This window comes from Mesoplodon bidens, assembly GCF_964165515.1.
Source record: "Mesoplodon bidens genome assembly, chromosome: 11".
NCBI lineage: Eukaryota > Metazoa > Chordata > Mammalia > Artiodactyla > Ziphiidae > Mesoplodon > Mesoplodon bidens.
In genome coordinates this window covers 47350252-47373161 of record NC_138167.1, presented here as the reverse complement: position 1 = coordinate 47373161, position 22910 = coordinate 47350252, and the positions used below count along the sequence as shown (strand labels likewise).

At 54.1% G+C, this 22910-nt stretch overlaps 2 protein-coding genes across 2 annotated transcripts; one reads left to right on the top strand and one right to left on the bottom strand.

Moving 5' to 3' along the window:
* Positions 1-678: 678 nt before the first annotated feature.
* On the bottom strand, positions 679-3665 carry C1QL4 (complement C1q like 4; the record flags this gene model as incomplete). The annotated part of the gene is made up of 2 exons (XM_081248785.1): positions 679-860; positions 3129-3665. The coding sequence occupies 2 exons, from the start codon at positions 3663-3665 to the stop codon at positions 681-683; spliced, it is 717 nt and encodes a 238-aa protein (XP_081104911.1). The 3' UTR covers positions 679-680.
* Positions 3666-15754: 12089 nt separating this feature from the next.
* DNAJC22 (DnaJ heat shock protein family (Hsp40) member C22) lies at positions 15755-18361 on the top strand (the record flags this gene model as incomplete). Its single annotated transcript, XM_081249132.1, is given in 8 exon segments — positions 15755-15892; positions 15895-16249; positions 16252-16493; positions 16497-16547; positions 16551-16583; positions 16587-16607; positions 17892-17952; positions 17955-18361. Coding segments are annotated over 8 exon segments (1011 nt in total). The 3' UTR covers positions 18065-18361.
* Between the last annotated feature and the right edge of the window lie 4549 nt (positions 18362-22910).

Here is a 22910-nt window from a genome sequence, read left to right as displayed (position 1 = left end):
CACACATTCTCCCACTTCACTTTATTGAAGAGGCAACAGCAGCTGTAGCCCCAGGGCCTAACCCCGATGGGGGTGAAATGGGGACTGCAGGATGAGTTTTAAATGCTAGGAAAGGATTCACTGGTTCCTCCAGTTCACAGGGAGGCTGCCAAGGCTACAGCCTGAAGCCTGAAAATGGAGATGAGGGGAGGAGGGGATGGCAGAGAAGTTGTCATGACAGAGGACCAGCGCCTACCCGCCCTAATGTCTCCTCTCCTCCCGCCTAGAAGGGCTCCTTCTGTTTCTGTTCTCTCCCTCCCCAAAAGCCAGGGCTTCCCTTCTGTTTTCTGCTTTCCGTGCCTCTGTGCTGCAGTTAGTGAAGCTGTTTCCTAGCTCCCGAGAGAAGAGAGGGCCACGACCTGCCCCCGCTCCTGGCCCGGCTTTCGCAGGCACGTGCACGGAGGCTGGTGGTCCCTTCCCGAGCAGCCCTGCTCCTCCGGCCGGTTTCCTCAGCTCCCCAGCCACTCAGTTACACCCCGGAGCACCAAGAGTCCGCCCATTAAAGGCCACCTCCGGGAGCGGGAGGGTCTGTCCCACCCCCAGTCTCTCAAAGGATGGGGTGGCGCCTTGGGTGGGGCAAGCTGAAGGTGCGTGAGGAGGGGAGCGGAGTGGGGGTGGGTGCGTGGGGGATGGGGCCCGACTCAGTCCGGGTAGATGATGAAGCCAGAGAAGGTGCTGTACTTGTTGGTGTTACCGCCGTGCACCTTCCCGCCGTCCAGCTTGATGAAGACTTCATCTCCCACATCCAGGTGCAGGATAACGCTGTTGCTGGCGTAGTCATAGTTCTGGTCCGCATCCTGAGCAATGGCGCTGGCCCGGACCTAGCGAGGGGGAACAGAACAACCCACTCACGCCCTGTGTGGAGCTGGGGTGATGAGGGGTCGGCCGAGGAGATGCAGCTGGGCCTGTGAAGGTGACGCGAGGGTAGCAGGCTGCAGGGTTTGGGAAGGACAAGGTGCTTCGCAGGCACTGCCATTCACTAGCTGCTGGGACCCGGGCAAGTTTCACACCTTCTCTGGTCCTTAATTTGAGCTATAAGGTAGGAGGTAGTAATAGAACCTACCTCCTCAGGCTGTTAGGGTTAAATGAGTTACTACGTGTGAAGTGTGTTACAAAACAGTGCTTTGCACAAAGAAAACGCTGTATAGGTTTTGCTATTATTGTTATTTTAAAAATAAAATTAGGGCTTCCCTGGTGGCGCAGTGGTTGAGAGTCCGCCTGCCGATGCAGGGAACACGGGTTCGTGTCCCGGTCCGGGAAGATCCCACATGCCGCGGAGCGGCTGGGCCCGTGAGCCATGGCCGCTGAGCCTGCGCGTCCGGAGCCTGTGCTCCGCAACGGGAGAGGCCACAACAGTGAGAGGCCCGCGCACCGAAAAAAATAATAATAATAAAATAAAATTAGACTGTAGGATAATTTCTAAGATTCTGAACCCACTTGGACCTTCTAAACTTGTGCTCCCTTCCCCCAGAGATAGGGCACAGGTGTGTCTGTGCGTGTGTAAGCAAGGGTGCAGGCCGTGGGAAGGTGCCATGATGTATCCTCGCCCCTCCTCGATTGTCCCTCCTAGTGCCCGCGGGTGCCCCGACGTGGGGGTCGCCTTCCGCCCCAACAGGTAGTTGCCTTTTCCCCTCTGGCCTCGCTGCTGCAGGTCGCCTCACCGACGCCTCAGCGTCGCAGCCAGCCCCTCCCCAGTCCCCCTCTTCCTGTCACGCGGGGGCTGGTTATTAACTGATTAATTATTCATCATTATTCTAATCACTATTTACAGTCCCCAAAGCCGCAGCGCCTGCACCGCAGAATACAGAGTGGGAGCCGCGCGGCCCCCGCCCGCTCGGGAACCTACGCACTCTAAATACACACTCCCCCCCTCCGCCCCTCACAGACACGCCGCACAGACCACACACACCTACTCAGTGCCACAGGCAAGCAGATACCGCTCTACTCTCACACCTTCGCACCCCGCACCCACAGACACACTTGCATCACGCACACACACGCTACAGTCTCACACACGTACACTCTCACTCCCTTTCCCTGGGTTCCTGGGGCGGCCCTGCTGGGAGAAGACCTCAATGTAGTGCCTTCGGTTCTTGGAGCAGAAGGGTACTTCAGCGGTGGCAAGACCTGGGGTTCGGACAGGTGGGATAAGCAGGCCTGATGCGCCACGGTCAAATCACCCCATCGCGCACGGGGCATTAGGAGGTCACAGCTCAGCCCTAACCTTACACCCTGCGGCTTGCGTGGCCCAGGCACATTTCCCCAGCCCCACCTCTGTGGCCTCTGGCTCCCCCTAAGCGTGTCCCGGACCTTGAGCTGAGTCTTTGGGACTTTTCTTCCAAGCTAAGGCAGCAGTGACTCCGACTCTGACCACAGGAGCAGGGACCAGGCCGGGGTCCAAGGCTTCTGCTTTATCTGTTCTTGCCTCTTCACTTCTCCCAAATTCGTTCCTGCAAGCCGCCTGGCTGGCCCCTGTGCTACCTCATTTTCCACCTCTGCCTACGGACTCAGTATTAGCTGAGGGTAAGGCCCACTCTAGAATTGACCCCAGGCCCTGGGGCCAGTAATAGAGTTGCCTGGAAAATGAGACAGTGTTTTCTTTCTTTTTTTTACCTTATCCTTGAAAATCCAAGCTTAATGACCCCCACACGGGAACAGCTACCAACTGCCCACGGCGTGATACCTGGATTCCATTCTAAATCGAAGGAGCCAGACTCCGGTAACGTGCCCATCAAGTGGCTGGGTAACCCAAAGGCCAGGAGGGCTGCCCAAACAGGAGAAAAGAGGCTAAGAGGCAGGGTGAGATACCAAAGAGGTTTGGTGTATAGTTGCCTATAGTTGGAGTGTGAGGCTCTGAGTTTTAATTCTGACACCATTCCTAACGTCCCATGAGACCCTGGGTAGGTCGTTTTCTTTCTCTGGCCCCCCAATTCCTTTTGGACTAAATGAAGCGATTTCTAAGTTCTTGGCAATGCGGCCTTCTTGGATTTAGTGACGGTGTTTGGGGAAGAGGTTCGGGTTGCGTAATGAATGCAGGGAGAATTAGAAAGCTACCCTGTCTGGGGCTGGGTGGGAGAGGGGCAGCTCACCTGTCCATTCTTCATCAAGTCCGCCCACATGCTGGTGCCGTCACCGCCGCGCATAAGCACATGGTAAGCGAAGAAGTAGACACCCGGCATGGGGCAGGTGAACTTGCCACTGGCCACCTCGTAAGCGTTGCCCACGTTGGTCACCACGTCGTCGAAGCGCAGCACTTCGTAACCCTCGTGTGGCCGCCGCAGGCCGGCATAGAAGGCAATTCGAGGCACGTAGCCGGCAGGGGGCGCCACCCCGCCGGGGCCTGGGCCTGGAGGGCCCGGGGGACCTGGCCTGCCCGGCTCTCCTGGAGGTCCTCTAGGACCTGGTGGCCCCGGGGGCCCTCGCAGGCCTGCCTTCCCGCGCCGGCCCACCTCTCCCTTGGCGCCCTGAGGGAAGGGGGGTACGGAGGCGGGCGCGCCGTCGGGTCCTGGGCCTCGCGGCCCGTGGGGGTCGCACACCATGCGGCAGCGACCCAGCATCTCGTAGTGCGCCGGCCCGCGGAAGCTGTGCACTAGCAGCGGAATGGCCACCAGCAGCAGCAGCACCATGGCCACCCCGACGGCCGCGCCCGCCACCCTCTTGCGGCGGCTCAGCCGCGACGCGGCCAGGGCCAGCAGATCCTCCTCACTCTTGGGTGCAATGGTGGCGGAGGCCCGGGGCTCTCCGCGGGCCCCAGAGGCGGTGACCGGGCTCGGGCCTGGGTCGGGATCCCCCCGACGGCTGCGCCCGGCCCCCCCGCCCCTGTGGGCTCCCGCCTCAGTGGTGCCGTTCCCCAAACCTTCCGTCAAGGCGGAGGTACCCCCGTTGGTTGGACCAGGGACAGCTCCCGACAGTTCAGAGTCCGTGGTCCTCTATTACCCTCTCGTTCAGTCTAACGTTCCCAGGCGCCTGAAATCGGTGGCTTCTCGGACGGCCGGTTTCTTACAGATCTAGGATGCCTGCCCTCCGGACAGCTGCTTTCTCGAGGATGGCGGCGCCTAGGTCCCCGGCTACCCAGACGGATAGCTCCCGGCCGGAGCTGGGACTACTCTCCGAGCTCTGGACGTCCGGGGCTCTGCGCTGCGGGTGGCGCCCACCGGACGCGACCTCCTCGCAGGTTTGCGCTCTGGCTCTTGGTGAGCCTTGACCCACCTTTCTACCCTAGCCGCGGCCCCAGCCCCTGCTGAGGCCCTAGCCCCGCGTCTCTCTCCAGCTAGCGCTCTCCCTCTCTGCGTCCCTAACCTTCCTCCCCTCCCTCCCGGAGCGGCAGTGCGGGTGGTGTGAGCCGCGACGCGGCGGGAGCCGCTCTAAGAGGCCGCGGCGGGGGGGGGGCGGGGGGGGCGGGGGGCGGAGCGACCCCTGGCGCCCAGAGAGGGAAGCGTGGAGGCGGGGCAGGCCACGGCCCCCACCCGCGTCCCCCCAGCCTCTCGGTTCCTGACCGGCTCTAAACCAATTCTGCAGGGATTCACTGCCCTCACCCTATCCTTACTTTCACCCACTACCCTGAGTTTGGTATTCCCAGAGCCCGGAGGAGGCCAGAAACGGGGATGGGATAAAAAGCGGTGGAGATGCACACACACAGAAGACAGAAGTGGATTCCAGAGCTAAAAAGAGCCCTCCCCGGCTCCCCCCCCCTCAAAAAAAGAAAAAAGAAAAAAAGAAAAAGAAAAAAGCCCACGAGCAAACAAAAAGGACTAGAAAAAAATAGAAATTCGCCACTCAGTGCCCGTGACCGAATAACATATGGTAAAGGGTTCAACGGGTACGGGTTGGCCTGAACTGGAAAAGGCAAATCTCCAGGCACCTCTACCCTCGACCCCCAGTGTTGGCGGAGGGGGCCGCAGAGCAATCGAGAGAGTGAGGGAACAGAGAGAGTGAGAAAACAGACCAGCCTGGGAAAGCGAGCAGGAGACCGACAGGAAAGCAGAGGAGCTACAGAGAAATCAAAGGGATGGAAAGCCAGACAGAGACGCAGAGACAGAGACAAAGCTTGAAAAAGAGACTAAATGACAGCCCCAGGGGGGAGAAGGAGAGACAGAGACGGAGAGAGAGAGACAGGAGCCAAGACAGGTTGACAGATCGAGAGAGAAATGTAAATGGCGCGCTGCAGAGAGACACCCAGGTCCGTGTTCGGACTCCAATGTGACATATCAACTGTGGGGACGACGCGGAGGCGGGGCGCTTCTTGGAGCAGTGTGGTAGGCTCTGGGCCTGTGCGTTGTGACAGTGTGCTGGCAAGTGTGGATGTGTCCATGGGACCCTGGCCTTGTGTGTCCCTGGGTGAGTGGGATTATGGATTGTGGATTGCCTTTGTGTGTGTATGTGTGAGGGCTGTTTGAAGGGAGGTTTTTTATTTGTCTTCCTCTTAGTCCCTAAATGTGGAACCCCATGAATGTCATCTTTCTTATCTCAGGACTGAAGAGTAGAGAGTTTACTGGGGAGAAAGAGTCAGAAGGCAGCTCTTGCCCTGGCAGCCCAGCCCAGTCCCACCCCTGCCCTGGTCCCAGACCTTGTCCAGCCCCAGGATCTCTGCCCCTTCACCCTTCCACAAAGGGCTGTGGTTAGATGGAAACTCAGAGAAGTTGGACCCCACATAATAAATGTTTGGGGGAGGGACTTGAAATTTGAAATTGGTTATGCAAAGTAATATAACTAAAACGCAGTTTCAGTGCTAGGTGCCCACCTGTGAGGGGGGGCTGTGTCTGTCATTCGGGTGACCAAGAGGAAACACAAGCTTTGATAGGTCCCTCTCTGTGAGGGGTCTGCATCCTTCCTCAGGGTCTCGCCCCTCTGGGAGAAATTTCTTGCTCACGGGGACTCCAGGGCCAGAGGCCTGGAGAAGAGGTTCCAGGACTGGCAAAAGTGGGGTATTTGGAGGCCCTGGAGGTGGACAACTGCAAAGGATCTCTTAGAGACTAGGGTAAGCCAGTACTGTAATGTATAAGAGTACATTATGTAAAATGGAGAGCGCAGGGCACATCAGGGCGTAATTATTGGGTGGAAGATGATTTCCTCATCTCTTGTTTCCTGTACTCCTTCCCTGCCCCTCCCAGCCCATAATGGTGCAGGAAGAAGGAGGTTGCTGAGGACGGGCCTGTGTGGAGGGAGGCCCCTACATGCTTGAAAGGGTTGGGAGAGAAAGGATTGGCAGTCAGTGGGGGAGGGGCCTCCTCCAACCATAAATACAAATTTTATTCAAGGTCTTTGTTGCCATTTGTCTTCCTCGGGGGGCTGAGGGCCATGTCGGCCCGTGCATGTCTAATTCCGAATCTGCTCCCCTAGGCTGGATGATGGATGGATCAGAGAGGAGAGAGCAGGCCAGGGCTCACACTGACCTCCCCACCCGATCCTCCTGCCTCATCGGCCCCAGGTCCTGCCATCCCTCTCCCTCCTCCTCCCCCCTCTCCTGCCGCCCACTCACTAAAGGCCCCCTCTGCTCAGCCCCGCTCCCCACCCCTCTCTCCTACTAACCAAGAACCTCTTTTTGAGCCCCTCACCTCAGCCTCTTTCAGGCCCTAGCCCTCTTCTCTCGGAGTTTCCCTTCTCCTCCCATCCCCAGCCCAGGCTGTGAGCTTCGGTGACCAGCAGGGCTGCAGGCGGCAGCGGGTGTGTATGGTGGGGGAAGCAGGCTTAGCTCACAGGGAGCCGAGGGGCCAGCTCCATGAATTTATTCATGTTCTGTTGCTCTTTCCCCACGCTCTGGAATGAAGCTGCCAGCTCACCAGGTCCTTACTGCTTCCTCTGCAGTTGTCAACATTCGGCTGAGAAGGGACCTGGGTAGGGTCAAGGCCAGCTAGTGCTCCTGGGGCCAGAAGCCAAGTGTCTGGGCTCAAGAGGAAATACTGGGGCCCAGGCTGGGGTCTGGGACAATTTACCCAGAGCTCCTTGGGCAGCCAGACTGGGAGGCCCCAGGGAGGTGGTGTGGTTGGGAATGGGATGTAGGCAGGGAGGTGTGCTGCAGGACATAGAATGGGCAGTGGAGGAGGGGAGAGGAGAGGAAGACTTTGAGTTCCCTAGGCTCCCCTATTTAAAAGCACAGCCCAGTCTGAATCCTGCCTTACCCTCTGCCCTTGACTCTGCACTAACCCTGACCCTAATCCCAAAGTATACACTTGACTCCTCTCCAATCCTAGAATGAATCCTAACTCCATAACCTGACTCTAAATAGAACCCATCCCCACCTGTCCTGTCCTGGAACCTAGGGGTCTCCCAAGAGTTTCCCCCAGGGCTTAGGGCCAGGTGTGTGTCAGAGTTCTGAGGACCAGACTTTAGATTAGCATGTGATTAGCATATGATTTGCATGTGATATGTGCCTTCTACTCTGAGGAAGTTTTCTTGTTAAAATTTTATGAAGTCTAGCGGAAAGGTCCTGGCTCCTTGAAGTTTTTCTCTTTTTGTTCCTTCTCCCACACTCCTTGTCACTGACCCAGACCCCTTCAAGGGAAGAAAGGGAGTGAGGAAATGAGCAGTAGAAAACTCATGGGAGGAAAGATCCTGGTAGTGTGATCTACCCCTGTCACTTGCAGTATAACCTCCACAAGCCTCAGTTTCCTCATCCACAAGAGCAGAGGAACCAGCTGGCTGATGTTACAATAAGATCTAAGGAAATGCACTCCACCACCCGCCGCACCCCGCACTCTCTCCTTCCTCACCCTTCAGGGCCATCCATAGTGTGGTTCTTCTTCACTTCCCTCCACCCCACCCACACACACACTCTGGCTCTCAGCTCCTACATGTAAGATCACACAGAGCTGGAAGCAACCTGGGTTGCCTGGTACCAGACCCCTGGTATGAAGAGAAAGGAAAAATGCCCACCTGAGAGGACAGGGAATAACATGGATAGGGAAATAACATTATTGAGTGCTTACAGTATTTTAGAGCTTTTACTTGAGAGTTACTGCATCCTCGATGCATCCCTGAGAGGATGTATTGTCTCCATTTTACAGATGAGGAAACTGAGGCCTGGAAATGAGAAATGCCTTGTCCTGTATCACCTTGTAAGTGGCAGCCCTAGAACTGGAGTTCCGATCTCCTGGCTTCCTTCTCACTGCCCTGGAGAAGAGAAATGACACCCAAGGCAGTGGAAGGGTGAGAGAAGCAGGGCAGGAGTGGGGAGAGAGATTTGAATTGGTCTCAGGGGAGACCTATGTGTGTGAGGCCAACGGGGCAGGGCCTTGGCTCAGGGTGTCCCCCATCCCCCACCCCCAGTGCTGACACACAACAGGTGCTGGGTTGTTAGCTAAAGGATGTCGGCCGAAGTCAGCTGCGGAGAAGAGCTTTTCAGTCCGAAGAGGAGAGGGAAGAGAAAAGGGAGGGAGAAGGAAATGAAGCGAACTGCAGAAAAATGTGCTCAAGAGGCAAAAGGCAGGAAAGCTGGCCAGAGTGCTGAGGACCGCTCTCCACTCACCACCGGTGGGAAAACAGTAGCGGCCCAAGAGCCTGCGCACACTTTGCCCTCTGGCGCAGAGGGTCGACAGGCCCCAGCGAGGGGTGAGAGAGCAAGTATGCCGCCGGGCCTAGGGCTTCTACTCATCCGCCGCACGGATCCCCTGGCACCGCACCTCAGTGCAGCCTTAGGTTCTAAGGGCCGCCGCCAGAGCCCACAGGGCTGAGAACAGGCTCCTGGCTCCACAAGGAGCGGCTAGAGATTGCTTCCAAGGTATCTGTCAGGCCAGCCCTTGACCCCTGGCCAGGTGCGGCTCCCCGCCATAGCCTCTCTCTCCACCTCATTTTGCTTCCCTCTCCCCGCGCCGTCCACCAACTCCAGCCTGCAGTTAATGAAATGTGGCTAGCGGCCGCACAGACAGCTGTCAGACCCCTCATATCTCCTCCGGGATATTGGATCCCGCCCTGGGAGACCGACAGGTGAGCAGAGGAGAGGTGGTGCGGGGAACCGAGGGCTGGGCTCCGGCTGGTGGGAGTCCGGAGCGCAGGAGGCAGCGCCAAGCTAGAATCTTCGAGGGCTCTGCTAAACGAGGTCGGCCGTAGCATGCTTTCTGCCCGGGGCCCCTACCTCTTTCCTTTTCTCCACCAAGCAGGAGACTTCACACACCCCACAGCCACGGCGCCCTGACCCCCGTCGATGCGGGACTCCTGGTCCCGCACCCTAGAAGGATCTGGCCCCCCTTGTGCGCTGCTCATAGCGGCTCTGAGCCGGCTGCCGCGGCCCCGTGCTTCCTCCCACCTCCTTCCATCTCTTCCTTCTTTCTCCCCCTCCTTCCCGAGCTTCCTCCCCGGCGGCCGCGGCCTTTATTAGGGATTCCGCGGCTGTCGGTCCCGCCATCCATCCTGTCCGCCGGCAATTAGGCGGCCAGACAAAGAGCAGCTTCGGATGGATGAGGGTCCCGGCGGATCGGAAATGTGAAGGGTCAGCGCTGCCGCCCGCGGCGCACCCCGCTCCCCCTCCGCATAATCACTGGCCGCCCGTCACTCAGCAGGCCTCCCGGGGAGCTCCGGGGCTGGGGCTGGGGGAGGGCGAGGGCGGGGCTGCAGCCTAGGCGCCTAGGGCATGGCGAAGGCGGACCTGCAACAGGGGCGCCTCCTGCTGGAGAATGGAGGACTGCGGGAGGCCGGAGGTACCTGGAGGAGAGAGAGGGCAGGACATGGTCCCCCACGATCCCTGAAGGCGGACTTGGGGACTGCTGCCTGGGGGCTTCCTGTACAGAAACGGGGACTTCAGCTGCGGGAGAGAGGAAGATGGTGGCCAACGCGCCCCCTGCTGGGAGGCTGCGGGACGAAGCCCTAGGGCCTCGGGTCTGAAGAAGTGGAACCGAGCCCAGGACGAGCCCCCTTAGGGTCTGTAGCCTGGTGCGCCTCCTATTGGAATAAAATGATACTGCGCTTCTATACCCGGATCTCTTAAGTGAAATCCAACCCATGCACATCAAATCCAGAAAAGCTGCAAGGCTGGGCGAGTCCGAATGGAGCCAGAGGAAGTTCAAGGAGTCCGGTTTTTACTGCGGGTTCTTTGGCGCTAGCTCCCAGCTGACAAATCAACATCTCAATCTGACAATTATTAGTCGAGCTGGGGGGAGACGGGCTTTCGCCGCCTGGGCCGCTTAGCCCTCCCTGTGGGCGGCAGAGAGGTGGGCGGTGCTGGCAGTGATGAACGACTGGTGGGGGGGGGGCCGGGGCCCCGAGCGTGCATTCATTACCCGACTGACAGGCGGGCCGCGGGCCGGGCGGGCCGCGAGTGGACGTGCCGGGAAAGAGGCAGTGGCAGGAAGGAGAATAAGGGAGGCGTATAGCAGCCCCACTGCCCGGTCAGCTCGCGGTTCTTCACCTCGACCCTGGTACTTGACTTCCTTAAGCTCAGCCTTTTACCTGTTGGAGCTGGCCATGGTTGAAGAATTTGGGGAGCGAGGACGGGGACCTAAGCCCTCTGCTTAGGTTAGGCGATTGAAGATCTAAGATGTCAAGACGGTGTAGACAGGCTTTAAGACTAGGCGCTTGTACCTGACCTAGGAGGAACCGTGAATAACTGCGCACGCAGAGGTGGTGTGTTGTGACAGGGATTGATGGGTGTGGGTCGCGTGTGGGGGTCAGTGATTGTGTGTGTCAGTGTTAGGGACGTGTCGGCCTGATTTTGGCAGTGGAGGTGTGTGCTGCGTGTGTCTGAGGATGAGCTACCACCTCTCCCTGCGTGACTGTGCCCCCCCCACACATTTGCTGTCAGCTCTCTGTCTCCAGTTCTGTAGGAAACAGCAGTGTGCACAGTGACAGCTGAGGTGTGCTGCCGGGGGTGGGGGGGATAGATGTTAACCGTGAGGGTGCTGGCTTGGACAACTGCTCCCTTCCACCACCTCCACCCCAACGTCATCCCTTTCCCAAGCTTCCTGAAAGTAGTGGATGGTTTTTTCCAAAGTCTGGAGACCCAGTTGCTAAGTCCCGGGGAAGGAAGTGGTTACCACCAGAGTTTCCTACAGTCCACACACATATCCACATATACGCAGTCGCCATCACATATACAGTCTCCAATATAAGATGTGAGCCATAACGCATCTGGCCTCCCCAGGCTGATGGTGGACAGAGAGAAAGAGGTAGATCTCAGGACAGGAAAGTGCAGACCATTAGACCTCTCAAAGAGCCTATCTCTTTGGGGCCTGGGCTGTTTTGCTTCTAGGACCCTTACCTTTTGGATTTCAGGTCCAGTTACTAGTGGACGCCTTGGGAGGATAATGCTAATTATATTCTAATTCCTTTCCCTAATAACTCTCTTCCTCCACCTGGCTTTGTCTCCACTCTCCTTCCCCACTCTCAAACACACCAAAGGGGGACCTTCCCAGTCCTGAATCTCCTGGGTATATAGGGCAGGGAGTTGAGGTGATTCCGGGTCTCTGGTCTCCTGTTTTGTTCAGTGTGTCTTTGAGCCACCTTCCCTTTGCCTTGCTCTTCTTTAAACATAGGGTATCTCTTGGAGCCTCTATATCTTTGTCTCTGCACCCCTCCTTGTGTCTGTATGTCTCTACGTTTAGAAATCTCTTCCAAATTTGTCTCCCTACATTTAGAGGTCTCTCTTTGTTCCCCTGGGGCTTCTCCCTCTGGGAATACCCCAGCGCAACAACGAGACCCATGGGGATGGGGAAGGCCCCGTAGGGCTTCCTTCCTGCCCCCATCCAGAGGGGACTGCAACCTAAGGATGGCTAGGTAATGTCAGGGCCCGGCCACGGCCTGGGCCTGGTAGCTTCTCATTCAGGGCACAGGCACCTGGTCGATGTCCTGCTGTCCGCCCCCGCCCCCGCACACACACACACTCCCAAGCCGCCCTCCTCCAAGCCCCCGCCCCCTCCACCCGCCTGGAAAAGGCAAATTTGACATTTTTAAATCCCGAGCCTTAGAGGGATCGATGCGGCCCGGGGGCCCCGCCCGGGGTCGATATTCCTGATTGGGAAGCGGCCGCTGAGCGGAGCCGGAGTGTAAATCACCCGAACTGGGGGAAGGGGCGCGGGAGCCAATAGCTTCCCAGGCTTTCGGAGCTAGGCGAGGTCCCGGCCCGGCCCAACCCCAGGGCAATGGAATGAGGAGACCTACAGACCTTAGAGACCGAGAGACGAGCCCGCCCTTGGGCTCCCCACTCCCCAGCGCAGCTCTAACTCTGCGGGCCGGCTCTGGTCTCGCTTCAGCGGCCGCCACCCTCCGTTGCCCCTGGAGCCGCCGGGGAGGCCGGTGTCGGAGCCAGCCATGCGGCGGCTCCTCTCCGGCCGCTCCCGCGGGGCCTGGGCTTCAGCGGCGGCTGTCACGAAGCTGACAGGCCAGGCCGACCGGGAAGGGGAGGGTGGCGGGGGAGAGGTGGGGGGAAGGCTGGCGCGGATCTGGCTCACAGTGGGCGCGCAACAGATGTTTGCGGAATTGAGGGACAGCAAGGTGGCGTGGGCACCGAGCGGCGCGGAGCCGGGGCTGCAGGCGCGGGCGGGGCGGGGGGCGGCCCAGACCTGTCGGAGCTGAGAGTCTGGTCATCCAGCGGGGATGAGCAGGCACCCGAGGGCGCTCTGGGGAGGCCGAGCTGGATAGACCCCCTCTCCATGTGACCGGGGTAGCAGAGAACAAAAGAGAATGGGGTGAGAAGGCAAGTTCGGGCCCCACCTACAGCCGCCTCCGCCGCTCCTGCCCTCCAAGCCTCTCAGTTCTCTCTTGGGGAAACCGAGGCAGCCGAGGCTGAGAAGGGCCAGGAAGGTTAAAAGCGATGTCAGCGACGAGGCTGGGGCAGCAACCAGAATTCCCGCGTGGGTCTCTGGATTCACCTGCCCGCCCCGGGTCCGCCCTGGGTAAATACACCACCACGTCCCCACCGCAGCTCAGACCCTTCCTTCCCGCTTCAGCTTGTCAGATCCTGCGCCCGTTTATAGAACAACAATTTGGGGAAAACAATCCGGGCCGAGTGACGGCCCCGTAATTGTGACAAAGTGAGTGCGGGCGGCTGGAGAGAGCGCTAGGGCGGGAGCGCAGCGGGGCGAGGCGGAGGTAGGGGCGCCGCCAGCTCGCTCTGCCGCCCCCTCGTTCTCATTCCGGTCATCTCCCATCCCTCTCCTTGACTCTTCTCCAGTTCTTTTTCTCTCGGCTCCCCTCGCCTTCCTTCGCTTGTTCCTCCATCGCTCTTCCCTTTCCTCTCGGTAACGGCTTTTCTCCCGCCCCCGCCCCGCCGCAGCCCCTCCCCCGGTGCGCTTTTCCCTCTCTCACTTCTCCCTCTCTCCTCCGCCCTTCACTTGTTTCTCCATCCTCTCCTCGTGCTCAGTAGCCCCTGGGGCCCTGGCTCTCACCGCACAATCCGCTTCTCTCCCGCCCCAGTCCCGGCTTCCTGATGTCGAGCCCCGAGCCTCCTCCCCGGTCCTCACTTTCTGGGAGGCGAGCGCAGCCGGGCACACGGGGGTCCCTCCTGCCTCACAGCCAGGGGCGCGCGGCGGCCCGGGGGCCCAGGCGGCCTGCGTTTTCTCTCCCCCTCCCGACGCTGCCTCTCCCACCCCTCTCCCTGCGCCCGGAGTCAGTTTGTTTGTCCAGCGGCGGCTGCCGCCGCTGGAGCTATTTGTCGAGCTTAGCGCGCTGCTGCGCAGTGCCTGCCCAATTAAGTCTCATTCATTATTCAGCGCCCCCGTCCGCCCCCGCCCCCCAGCTGGCGGCTCCAGTGTCGCTTTGAGGCCCCTCCCAGCCCTGGCCCCTCAGTGAGCCCTAGGGGGCAACATGGGGAGCCTCGTTCCCTCGCCGGGGGTGGGGGGTGGATAAGGACTGAAGGGGCTGGGAATGTAGGAGGGGACAGAAGCATTCGGCCGACTGCGGGGAGGCGACATGGGTGAGGCCCACCGCAACCCCAAGTCAAAGCTGGGGGACCTTGGAGATCCACGCTTTTCCTTTACAGAGGAGGAAACAGGCCCAAAGAAGCGGCAAGACTTGACCAAGGTCACGTAGCAGGGTTGGAGCCCACGACATTCAAATGAAGGCATCTTGCATCCCAGTTCTATTCCAGCATCGAGGCGTGAGGACGCAGACTGTCCTCTTCGTGGAGAGGCCCTCACCCCCATCCCTTTTTGCTCCTGGTTCTCCCTCTCACCAAAGTCAGCGACATACAGCTGACTTGGGGTTCCTGGGGGAACGGGAGGCTCCTCAGGTCTCAGGCTCAGATCTAGACGTAGTGCCCCTGACTGGCAGGCCTGGAGGCGGGGCAGTGAGGCAAACTCAGGGGGAGAGCCCCTCTCTGCAGCCTGTCCACTGGTGTCTCTGCCTTAGGGGAATTGGAAGTGGAGCCATCCAAGGCAGCCTTGAACGGCAATGGAACAGGGAGAGAGGACTGCAGCCTGAGGTGAGGGAGGAGTCACCCTCCCATTTGCGGGGGTGGAAAGGGGAGATCAAGGGCTTGTTTTTGCTTTTATAGGGGACCGCCCTGGGCCGCTTTGCCCGGGCATCTGGACAAGGTGAGTCTGGGGACCCGCCCGGCACCTCCTGTCCGCAAGCGGCAGCGCCACCTGGCGGTTGTGGTGTCGCTGTGTAGGCGCTCTCGGCCTGGAGTGGGCCCTGCGCCAGCCGGGGTGAGCCTGGGAAGGCGGAGTACGCCGGGAACACCTTAAACCGAGTTTACCCGAGAGGGCGGGCGAGAGGAGCCCCAGCCTGAAAGGTGATCCCTAAGGGGCCAGGGAGGGTCTTGGGGAGGGGCCTGGCCAGGACGGCCCGACTTCCGTGACACAGCAAACACAGAAAGACAAAGTCCATTGGGATGGAAGTGGGAGCGGAAAGAGAGGGGCCATTTTGACTCTGTGGTCAAAGGAGATGACTGATCTGATGGGGTCTGGGAACCGGGGTGCCCAGGTTCTGCTGCTCACCCTGGGACTAGCGGGTGCTGGCTGGTGGTCAGGAGGCCCGCTCTGTGTAGAGGGGAGAGACTAGCAGGGGCACTTTACATCTGGTTTGATATTCTGGGCATTCATCGCGCCGCTGTGGAGAGACTTTACAAATTTGCCCTGGAAGGAGGTGGTTGAATTGCAGGGTGCCAGGGTCTAGGTCAAAATGTAGTTTTTCAGAGCTGGAGGGAACTCAGGACTTCTTTCAAGGTTGACTTGTGGGAAGATGTCCTGGTCTGGAGAGATGGGAGGCTGGAGAGGGGCTAAAATTTCCGCCAAGTGTCTGAGGGCAGCCACAGTCGGAGCTGGGGCCGGGTGGAGCGGGCTGTGTGGCAGGGGACTTTTAAAATGTGTAGGAACTTTCGGGGACATTGTATTCACTCCGATTCATTCCACCTCTCCCCCACACCCCACGAGTCATTCCAGGAGGTCAGTGGTCTGAGGGGAGGTCTGAAATTTAAGCTTCTGCTTTTTTTTGTCCGTGTTCTGAGTTCTCAGTTACTCAACTGAAAGCATTTCAAACATTCTTCTCCCCTAAATTTGGAGTCACTGTGGTTGTAAAACACAGAGATGAGGTGCTAGACCTAAGGGTATGGGAGAACCACAATTTCAGGGACACTCAGGAAGATCTGGACTTGACTAATATTGGAAGGAGAAATGGTTACTGTGCGGGGACCTGGATATAATCTTACGACTGCTTTTTTCCATGTCTTAGGGTCTAAGGATAACTCTGGGGCCGTGGCTGCCATGATTCTCACAGATGATCCCAGATTTTGCAATTCTGAGCAATGGCAGGTGCCACTGGACTTGTTCTGAGACCCTTTTCCTAGAGGATGGCCAAGGGGCTCCTGATGACCTATGCCCTCTGGGCTGTAGGGGGCCTTGCTGGGCTCCATCAGCTGTACCTTGGGTGGGACAGCCACGCACTGCTCTGGATGCCCCTGGGGGGCGGGGGGTGGGGGCGGAGAGGGATGGCCTCGGTTGGCTCTGGGAATTCTGGAAGCTCCCGAGCATTGTTGCTCAGGCCAACAGACCCCAGCGGCAGAGGCAGAGTTCAGGAGGGGGGACACACCCTTTGAGTACCATTCACTTTGCTGCCCAGATGATAGTGGGCATTTATTTTGGCCTTGTGGCTGTCATTAGCCTCTCCTTCATGGGCAGCTTCTGTATTGTGGGCCTCCCACTGGCAGTTGGCTTAGGGGTTTTGCTGATGGCTGCTGTTGGTAACCAGACCTCAGACTTTAAGAACACTCTAGGAGCAGCATTTCGTACTTCCCCTATTTTCTATGGCTGCCCCATAGCCATCCTGCCCATCAGCTTGGCTGCCCAGAAGCCCAGAAGCATTGCCTCTACAAAGGTTCAGTTGGGTCAGAGATGCTCAGTGTGAGGCTCTACTGCCTGGGCTTGGCTTACCTTGCTTTCACATGCCCGCTAGCATACAGTGCCCTCTGCAACACGGCTGCCACCCTTAGCTATGTGGCAGAGACCCTTGGCTCCTTCTTCAGTTGGTTCAGCTTCTTCCCCCTCCTTGGGCACCTGATGGAGTCTGTCCTCCTTTTGCCTTACTGGGTCTAGAAGCTGCTGGTGGGAGAACATGGCTTCAGCAGTGGCTACTTCCAAGAGTGGTAAAAGCTCTATGAGTTTGTTCACAGTTTTCAGGATTAAAAGTGTCAGTTGGCTTACCAGGTAAGTTTTCTTCCCTCTCATTCCTGTCTGGAATGGCTCCGGAAGTTAGGCGAAGCCTTTTTGGAAAAAATAGATTTATTTATTTACTTTTGGCTGCCTTGGGTCTTCGTTGTTGTGCGCGGGCTTTCTTTAGTCGCGGTGAGTGGGGCTACTCTTCATTGCAGTGTGCGGGCTTCTCATTGCAGTGGCTTCTCTTGCTGCGGAGCGTGGGCTGTAGGCTCGCAGGCTCAGTAGTTGTGGCTCATGGGCTCTAGAGTACAGGCTCAGTAGTTGTGGCGCCCGGGCTTAGTTGCTCCGCGGCATGTGGGATCATCCCAGACCAGGGCTCGAACCCGTGTCCCCTGCATTGGCAGGCGGGTTCTTAACCACTGTGCCACCAGGGAAGCCCTAGGCTAAGCCTTATTGGAGCAGGTACCCGTAATGTGGAAGTACTGTTTTCATGTCTGCTGGGTCAGCCCCCAGAAGGGTGTCCTGGCTTCTTTGGGCTTCTGTGTGCAATGGGTGAAGGTTCAGAGGCTCTGATATGGAGTGGGGAAAGATACATGTATATTATTTACTTTTTATTGAGGTATAACATATATAGAGTACAATAATTTTATATAGATACCTATGTAACCACCACTCCAATGAGGGTATGGAATGTTTCTAGCACTAAGAAGGTTCCCTCATACCCCTTCCCAAGCTATACTCCTTTCCTGGGAAAAAACCTCTATTCTGACTTCTATTACCGTAGATTAGTTTTGCCTATTCTTGGGCTTCATATAAATGGAATCACTCAGTGTGTACTCTTTTGTGTCTGAGTTCTTTCATTCAACATGTTTGTGAGATTTATTCATACTGTTGCATGGGATTATAAACTGTTTTCATTGTTGTATAGTATCCCATTGTATGAATATATCACAGTTTATCTATCCACTTTTGTCAATGAACATTTGGGTGGTTTCCAGTTTGGGGCTATTCTGAATAAAGCTGTTATAAACATTCTTGTACATGTCTTTGGTGGACATATATGCTTATTTCTCTTGCAAGGAGGGGATCTTGTCAGGGATGCCAAGTTCCAGGTTGGAAAATGAGCATCTGTGATTAAAAGCAAATCCTGGTTCATGCCATGAGATCCAGAGGTTGTCCATGTTTCAAAAGGCTGGAATTCTAATCTGAGGTTCTGTGCCTTTCCCACCAGCAAGTGGAAGCCAATTCCAGCCTGATTTAGGAAGGGAGCAAGGAGAGGCTCAGGAGCCCTGACAACTTATGAGGTTCTAATTTGTTAGCTTGTGTCTCCCTAAGGTTTTGGGTCTCTCAGAGGGGGCAACAAATGAAGAAATACATTGCAGATACCTGGAGCTAGTGAAGACCACAATCGGCACCAGGCGGAGGAAGCTCAGAGGAACTTTCTGGAGATCCAGGCAGCGTATGAAGTCCTGAGTCAGCCCAGGGAGCCAAGGGGATCCTGCAGGTGAGAAGAAACTTCCCTTTGAGGATGGACACTTCCTGGCACAGCTGAGCAGCTTGTCCCAGCCCAGCTTTGCCCACATGAGGCATCCCAGCAGTGTTTAAGAAACTGTCACTTGCAGTGGAGATGAGAAAATCTTAAAGGGGTGAGAAAGCTTTTGTGGTAGAAGAATGTATTTATGTTTTGAATTTCTGAATTCTTGGCTATCGTATTCCTGATTATTTTTTCTTAAAATGAGATAATGCAATGAAAGACATATTATAAAACCAATAAAATATCTTTTAGAGTCTATGCCACATTATTTCACCCCTGGTACATTGATGGATGGTGGAGGAAGTTTACTTAACCATTTTTTTTAATGTGCAAAGCACTGAGTTAGGTGATTGAAGAAAAATATGAGGGTTCTAATATTTCACAAGGTGTCCTGTGACAAAGAGGGATTTGATCTATTCTGTGGGCTACCAAGGGGTAAGACTGGGGTTAAGTTTCAAAATTTCAGAAAAATATTTTAATTCCATTTATAGGAGAACTTTCTAGGAGCTATACTTTTCCCAAGAAGGAACAAGCTGCTGTGGGGTAGGGGGGTAGGGTGTATCCCCCTATCACAGACTCTTCTGCTTGGTGTATTGTGGAGAGCCCTCAAACTTTACATGGGTGGTTAGACTGGCTGAATTGTCAGGTCTTCCTGAAACTTGGGATTTGATTCTGAGCTACACACCTTGCTCCCTTGTTGTTTATAGTCCAGTGGGGGATGATAACACAGGTACACAGATATCAAAGTCTGCCTCATTCAGTGTTCTGAACTGTGTCCTAAGAGGTGTAAATAGAATGCATTAGAAAATTGCAGAAGGAACAGATGACACTGTTTTATGGGGACTCATGGGAAAATTCATGATTTTATATCTCATATGCCTTTATGGGGACTTTGGGGAAACCCTAGGGAACCAATAACTTGAGCATCTCAAGGGGGCCTTATTTAATTCCCAAGTGTGGAAGGAACAGCCCAGGATGCCTCAGTTTGCAGAGGAAGACTGGAGACCAGGAATGCGATGTTAAAATTATGTACACTTACTCCAGCTTTCTTGCTTTTCTTTATTTGTGTGTACAACACTCAGTCCTTTTCTTTTTTCTGGAAGTTAACTCTGAGTGGTATATGTATTCTTTTTTAAATTTATTTTATTTGTTTATTTATTGGCTGCGTTGGGTCTTCGTCGCTGTGCGTGGGCTTTCTCTAGTTTTGGCGAGCGGGGGCCACTCTTCATTGTGGTGCGCAGGCTTCTCATTGCGGTGGCTTCTCTTGTTCGGGAGCACGCACTCTAGGCGCACAGGCTTCAGTAGTTGTGGCACGCGGCTCAGTAGTTGTGGCTCACAGGTTCTAGAGAGGAGGCTCAGTAGCTGTGGCGCACGGGCTTAGTTGCTCCGCGGCATGTGGGATCTTCCCGGACCAGGGCTTGACCCCGTGTCCCCTACCTTGGCAGGCAGATTCTGAACCACTGCACCACCAGGGAAGCCCCAGTATATGTATTCTTAAAAAGTAAAATTATTTTGGCTAGTTTTCCCTACTGATTAAAAAAAAAATGGTCAGATCAATTGAGAGGAATGAAATTTGTAGATGTGTTTTTTTTGCATCCATATATGAAAAAATTTGCCAATGAATTTATATACCATGATTTTAAGACCAAATTAGGGACTTCCCTGGAGGTCCAGTGATTAAGACTCCACGCTCCCGATGCAGGGGGCCCTGGTTTGATCCCTGGTCCGGGAGCTAGATCCTGCATGCTGCAATCCTGGCGCAGCCAAAAAAAAAAAAAGGACCAAATTAACTTTCACACTTTTTTTTTTACTATTAATTTACTCAAATGTTTCATCATATCAAGTTATTTTTGTTTTTTTGTCAGTATTTTTAAATTGAAGTATAGTTAATTTACAATGTCACACCTTTTTAAAGTTGTCAGAAATTGATATACATTTCCTTTGAAGAACATAATTTGTCAAATTATCATGTGGCATTTTCATAGGATATTAATTAGTAATTTATTAACATGTTATGTAGTACTACATCTGCAAAATGTAGTACTACAAAATTTTAATGAGACATTTTCATAAGCTATTAATTAATAATTTATTAACATGATATGTAGTACTACATCTGCAAAATGTAAATATATTAAAAATAGTCTAGGGCTTCCCTGGTGGCGCAGTGGTTGAGAGTCCGCCTGCCGATGCAGGGGACCCGGGTTCGTGCCCCGGTCCGCGAAGATCCCACATGCCGCGGAGCGGCTGGGCTCGTGGGCCATGGCCGCTGAGCCTGCACGTCCGGGGCTTGTGCTCCGCAACGGGAGAGGCCACAACAGTGAGAGGCCCGCATACCACACACACATACACACACAAAAATAGTCTATAAGGAAAAAGAAACAAAAGAGTGATTGAGGTTTTACTTGATTTGGAAAATTATTTTACTGTTCTTAAATTTTCTTATGAGTTTTTGTTATAAAAATATTTTTTAATTTATTCAAATGGGAACTATTGATGAGCAGTTTCTATTTTTCCAACATGAGCAATGCTACAATAAATATCTTTAAATATGTGTATTGGTGCTTTTTGTTTTTCTAAGGCTAGATTCCAATAAGTGATAATGCAGGGTCAAACAGAATGTATGCTTTAAATTTTGATTGATACTGTATCAGGTTACTTTTGGAAAAGACTGTAAACAATCTACACTTCCACCAGCAGTACAAGTGGCGCTTTCTTTGTAACCGGTATGGACTGTTATCTTTCTTTTAATTTTTGCCAACATGATGGGTGAGAAATAGTATCTGATGACTTCAGTTTGCCTTTCCCTGACTCCAAATAAAGTTCAGCATCTTTTCAAATGTTTATTGGGCCCTTGCATTTCCTCTTCAGTGAATTGCCTGATAATTTTATCTACCTTTTTTTTTTCTTAATTGTGTTCCTGTTTGTCTCTGTGAAATCTATTTTCTTGATATCCTTGCTTGTTAGGAACCTTAGCACTTCATCGTATGTGTTGGAGATATTTTCCCCCAGTTTATGGATGGTCTTTTGACTTTAAGCTTGGGTTTTAGAGTCAGGAGGATTAGGATTAGGATTTGGATCTGGTTCCATGATTTTTTAGCTCTGTGATCTTGGGTTTCTTTAGCCACTTAGAGCCTTAGTTTCCTCTAAAATTGAGATAATAGTACGTACTTTTTTTTTTAATAGTACGTACTTTTAAAGAGTTGCTGTAATATAGAAGCTAGCACATGTAGAGTAAGCAAATATAACTAGTAGTTCCCTTTCAAACTCTTTTCAGCCTATGTAAGGAAATAGTGCTTGAGTGTCTAGTGAGTTACAGGTATAGAATGAAGGTTCTACCTGTAAGGATGAATTTTCCTAGAGTGTATTAGTGTATTTTGTATTAAAAAATGTTCCTCTTGGCTTCCTGTAAATCTGTGTATGAATGCTTGCAAATAATGGTTAGAAAGAAATAAATAGGAATGATGGATTGCATTGTGATGGTAGGGTTACAAATGCTCCCCTCCCCTTCTCTAGACTCTCTTGTTTTATAATTAAGAAAATTCCAGGACTTCCATGGTGGTCCAGTGGTTAGGATCTGCGCTTCCACTGTAGGGGGCACGGTTCTATCCTGGTGGGGAGCTAAGATCCGAAATGCCTCACGGTACAGAAAAAAAAAAAAGAAATTTCCAGTCTTTCTTAGCTGTTTATGGGGAACCAGGGAACTGGTTTGGGTTTGGTCATTCTCGGACTATCATTTTAAAATTGGGCGGAGCTCCTCTGGGCCAGTGATTATAGCAGAAGGCCTACAGAATGCGACAACTCTGAGGGTAAGATGAATTTAATGGGAAGGAGATAGGGAACTGCTTGTAAGATGCCCCTTTTTACCTGCAGATTCTCCTTGCAGAATTCTTGTCACCCTTTGACAGATTCATTTCAATTAGGGAGGCTGTTTCCTGACATCTGGAGTCTCAGTCCTTCTATGCAGAAAAGCAGAGGTATTTATAGTTTATGAAATGCTGCAGCATAGGTCTGCTGCCCAACTCTTACCCCCATTGGTCACTTCAATGTGGATTGGTATGAAGCTTTCCATAGGAGAGAGTTTGTGGGTGTGGGCTGGGTTACTAGGTAAGAAGTGAGAAAGAGGTTAAAGAATGTTTACCTCGGGCTTCCCTGGTGGCGCAGTGGTTGAGAGGCCGCCTGCCGATGCAGGGGACGTGGGTTCGTGCCCCGGAGCGGCTGGGCCCGTGAGCCATGGCCACTGAGCCTGTGCATCCGGAGCCTTGCTCCGCAACGGGAGAGGCCACAACAGTGAGAGGCCCACATACCACAAAAAAAAAAGAATGTTTACCTCTTAGTAGGAAAGACTGTTTGATTAAACCATCTTTAGATTTCATCTTCCCTCTTGTCCTGGCCTGTGAGCAGGTACTGAAATTGAGTGCTTCCCAGGATCAGGCTACCTACCCACCCCCAGAGGACATCTAGATGTTCATGTATCTAATAGCCAGTGGTGTAGCCCAGCCATTTTTTGAAAACAAAGAAATGGCACAAATCATATGAATTTAGAACTTCTGGAAGGAAATTCTGCTTTGCTACCAACTAGAATATTATAATCACTAAGACTTTTCTGGGAATGTGCTTCCTAAAGGACCTGACATAGTGAAAATCAGCTGAAAGCAGAAATTCACTATAAAATAATTATTTTTAAAACACGAACTAAGATATTAGCAAGTGAGAGGTCTTCCTTATTCTCTACCTGGGTTGCGGTAATGAAATCCAATGATGCTGTACTCTCCCACTCCCACGAATAAAAAGTGTATAGACCCTTTAAAGAGTTGGAA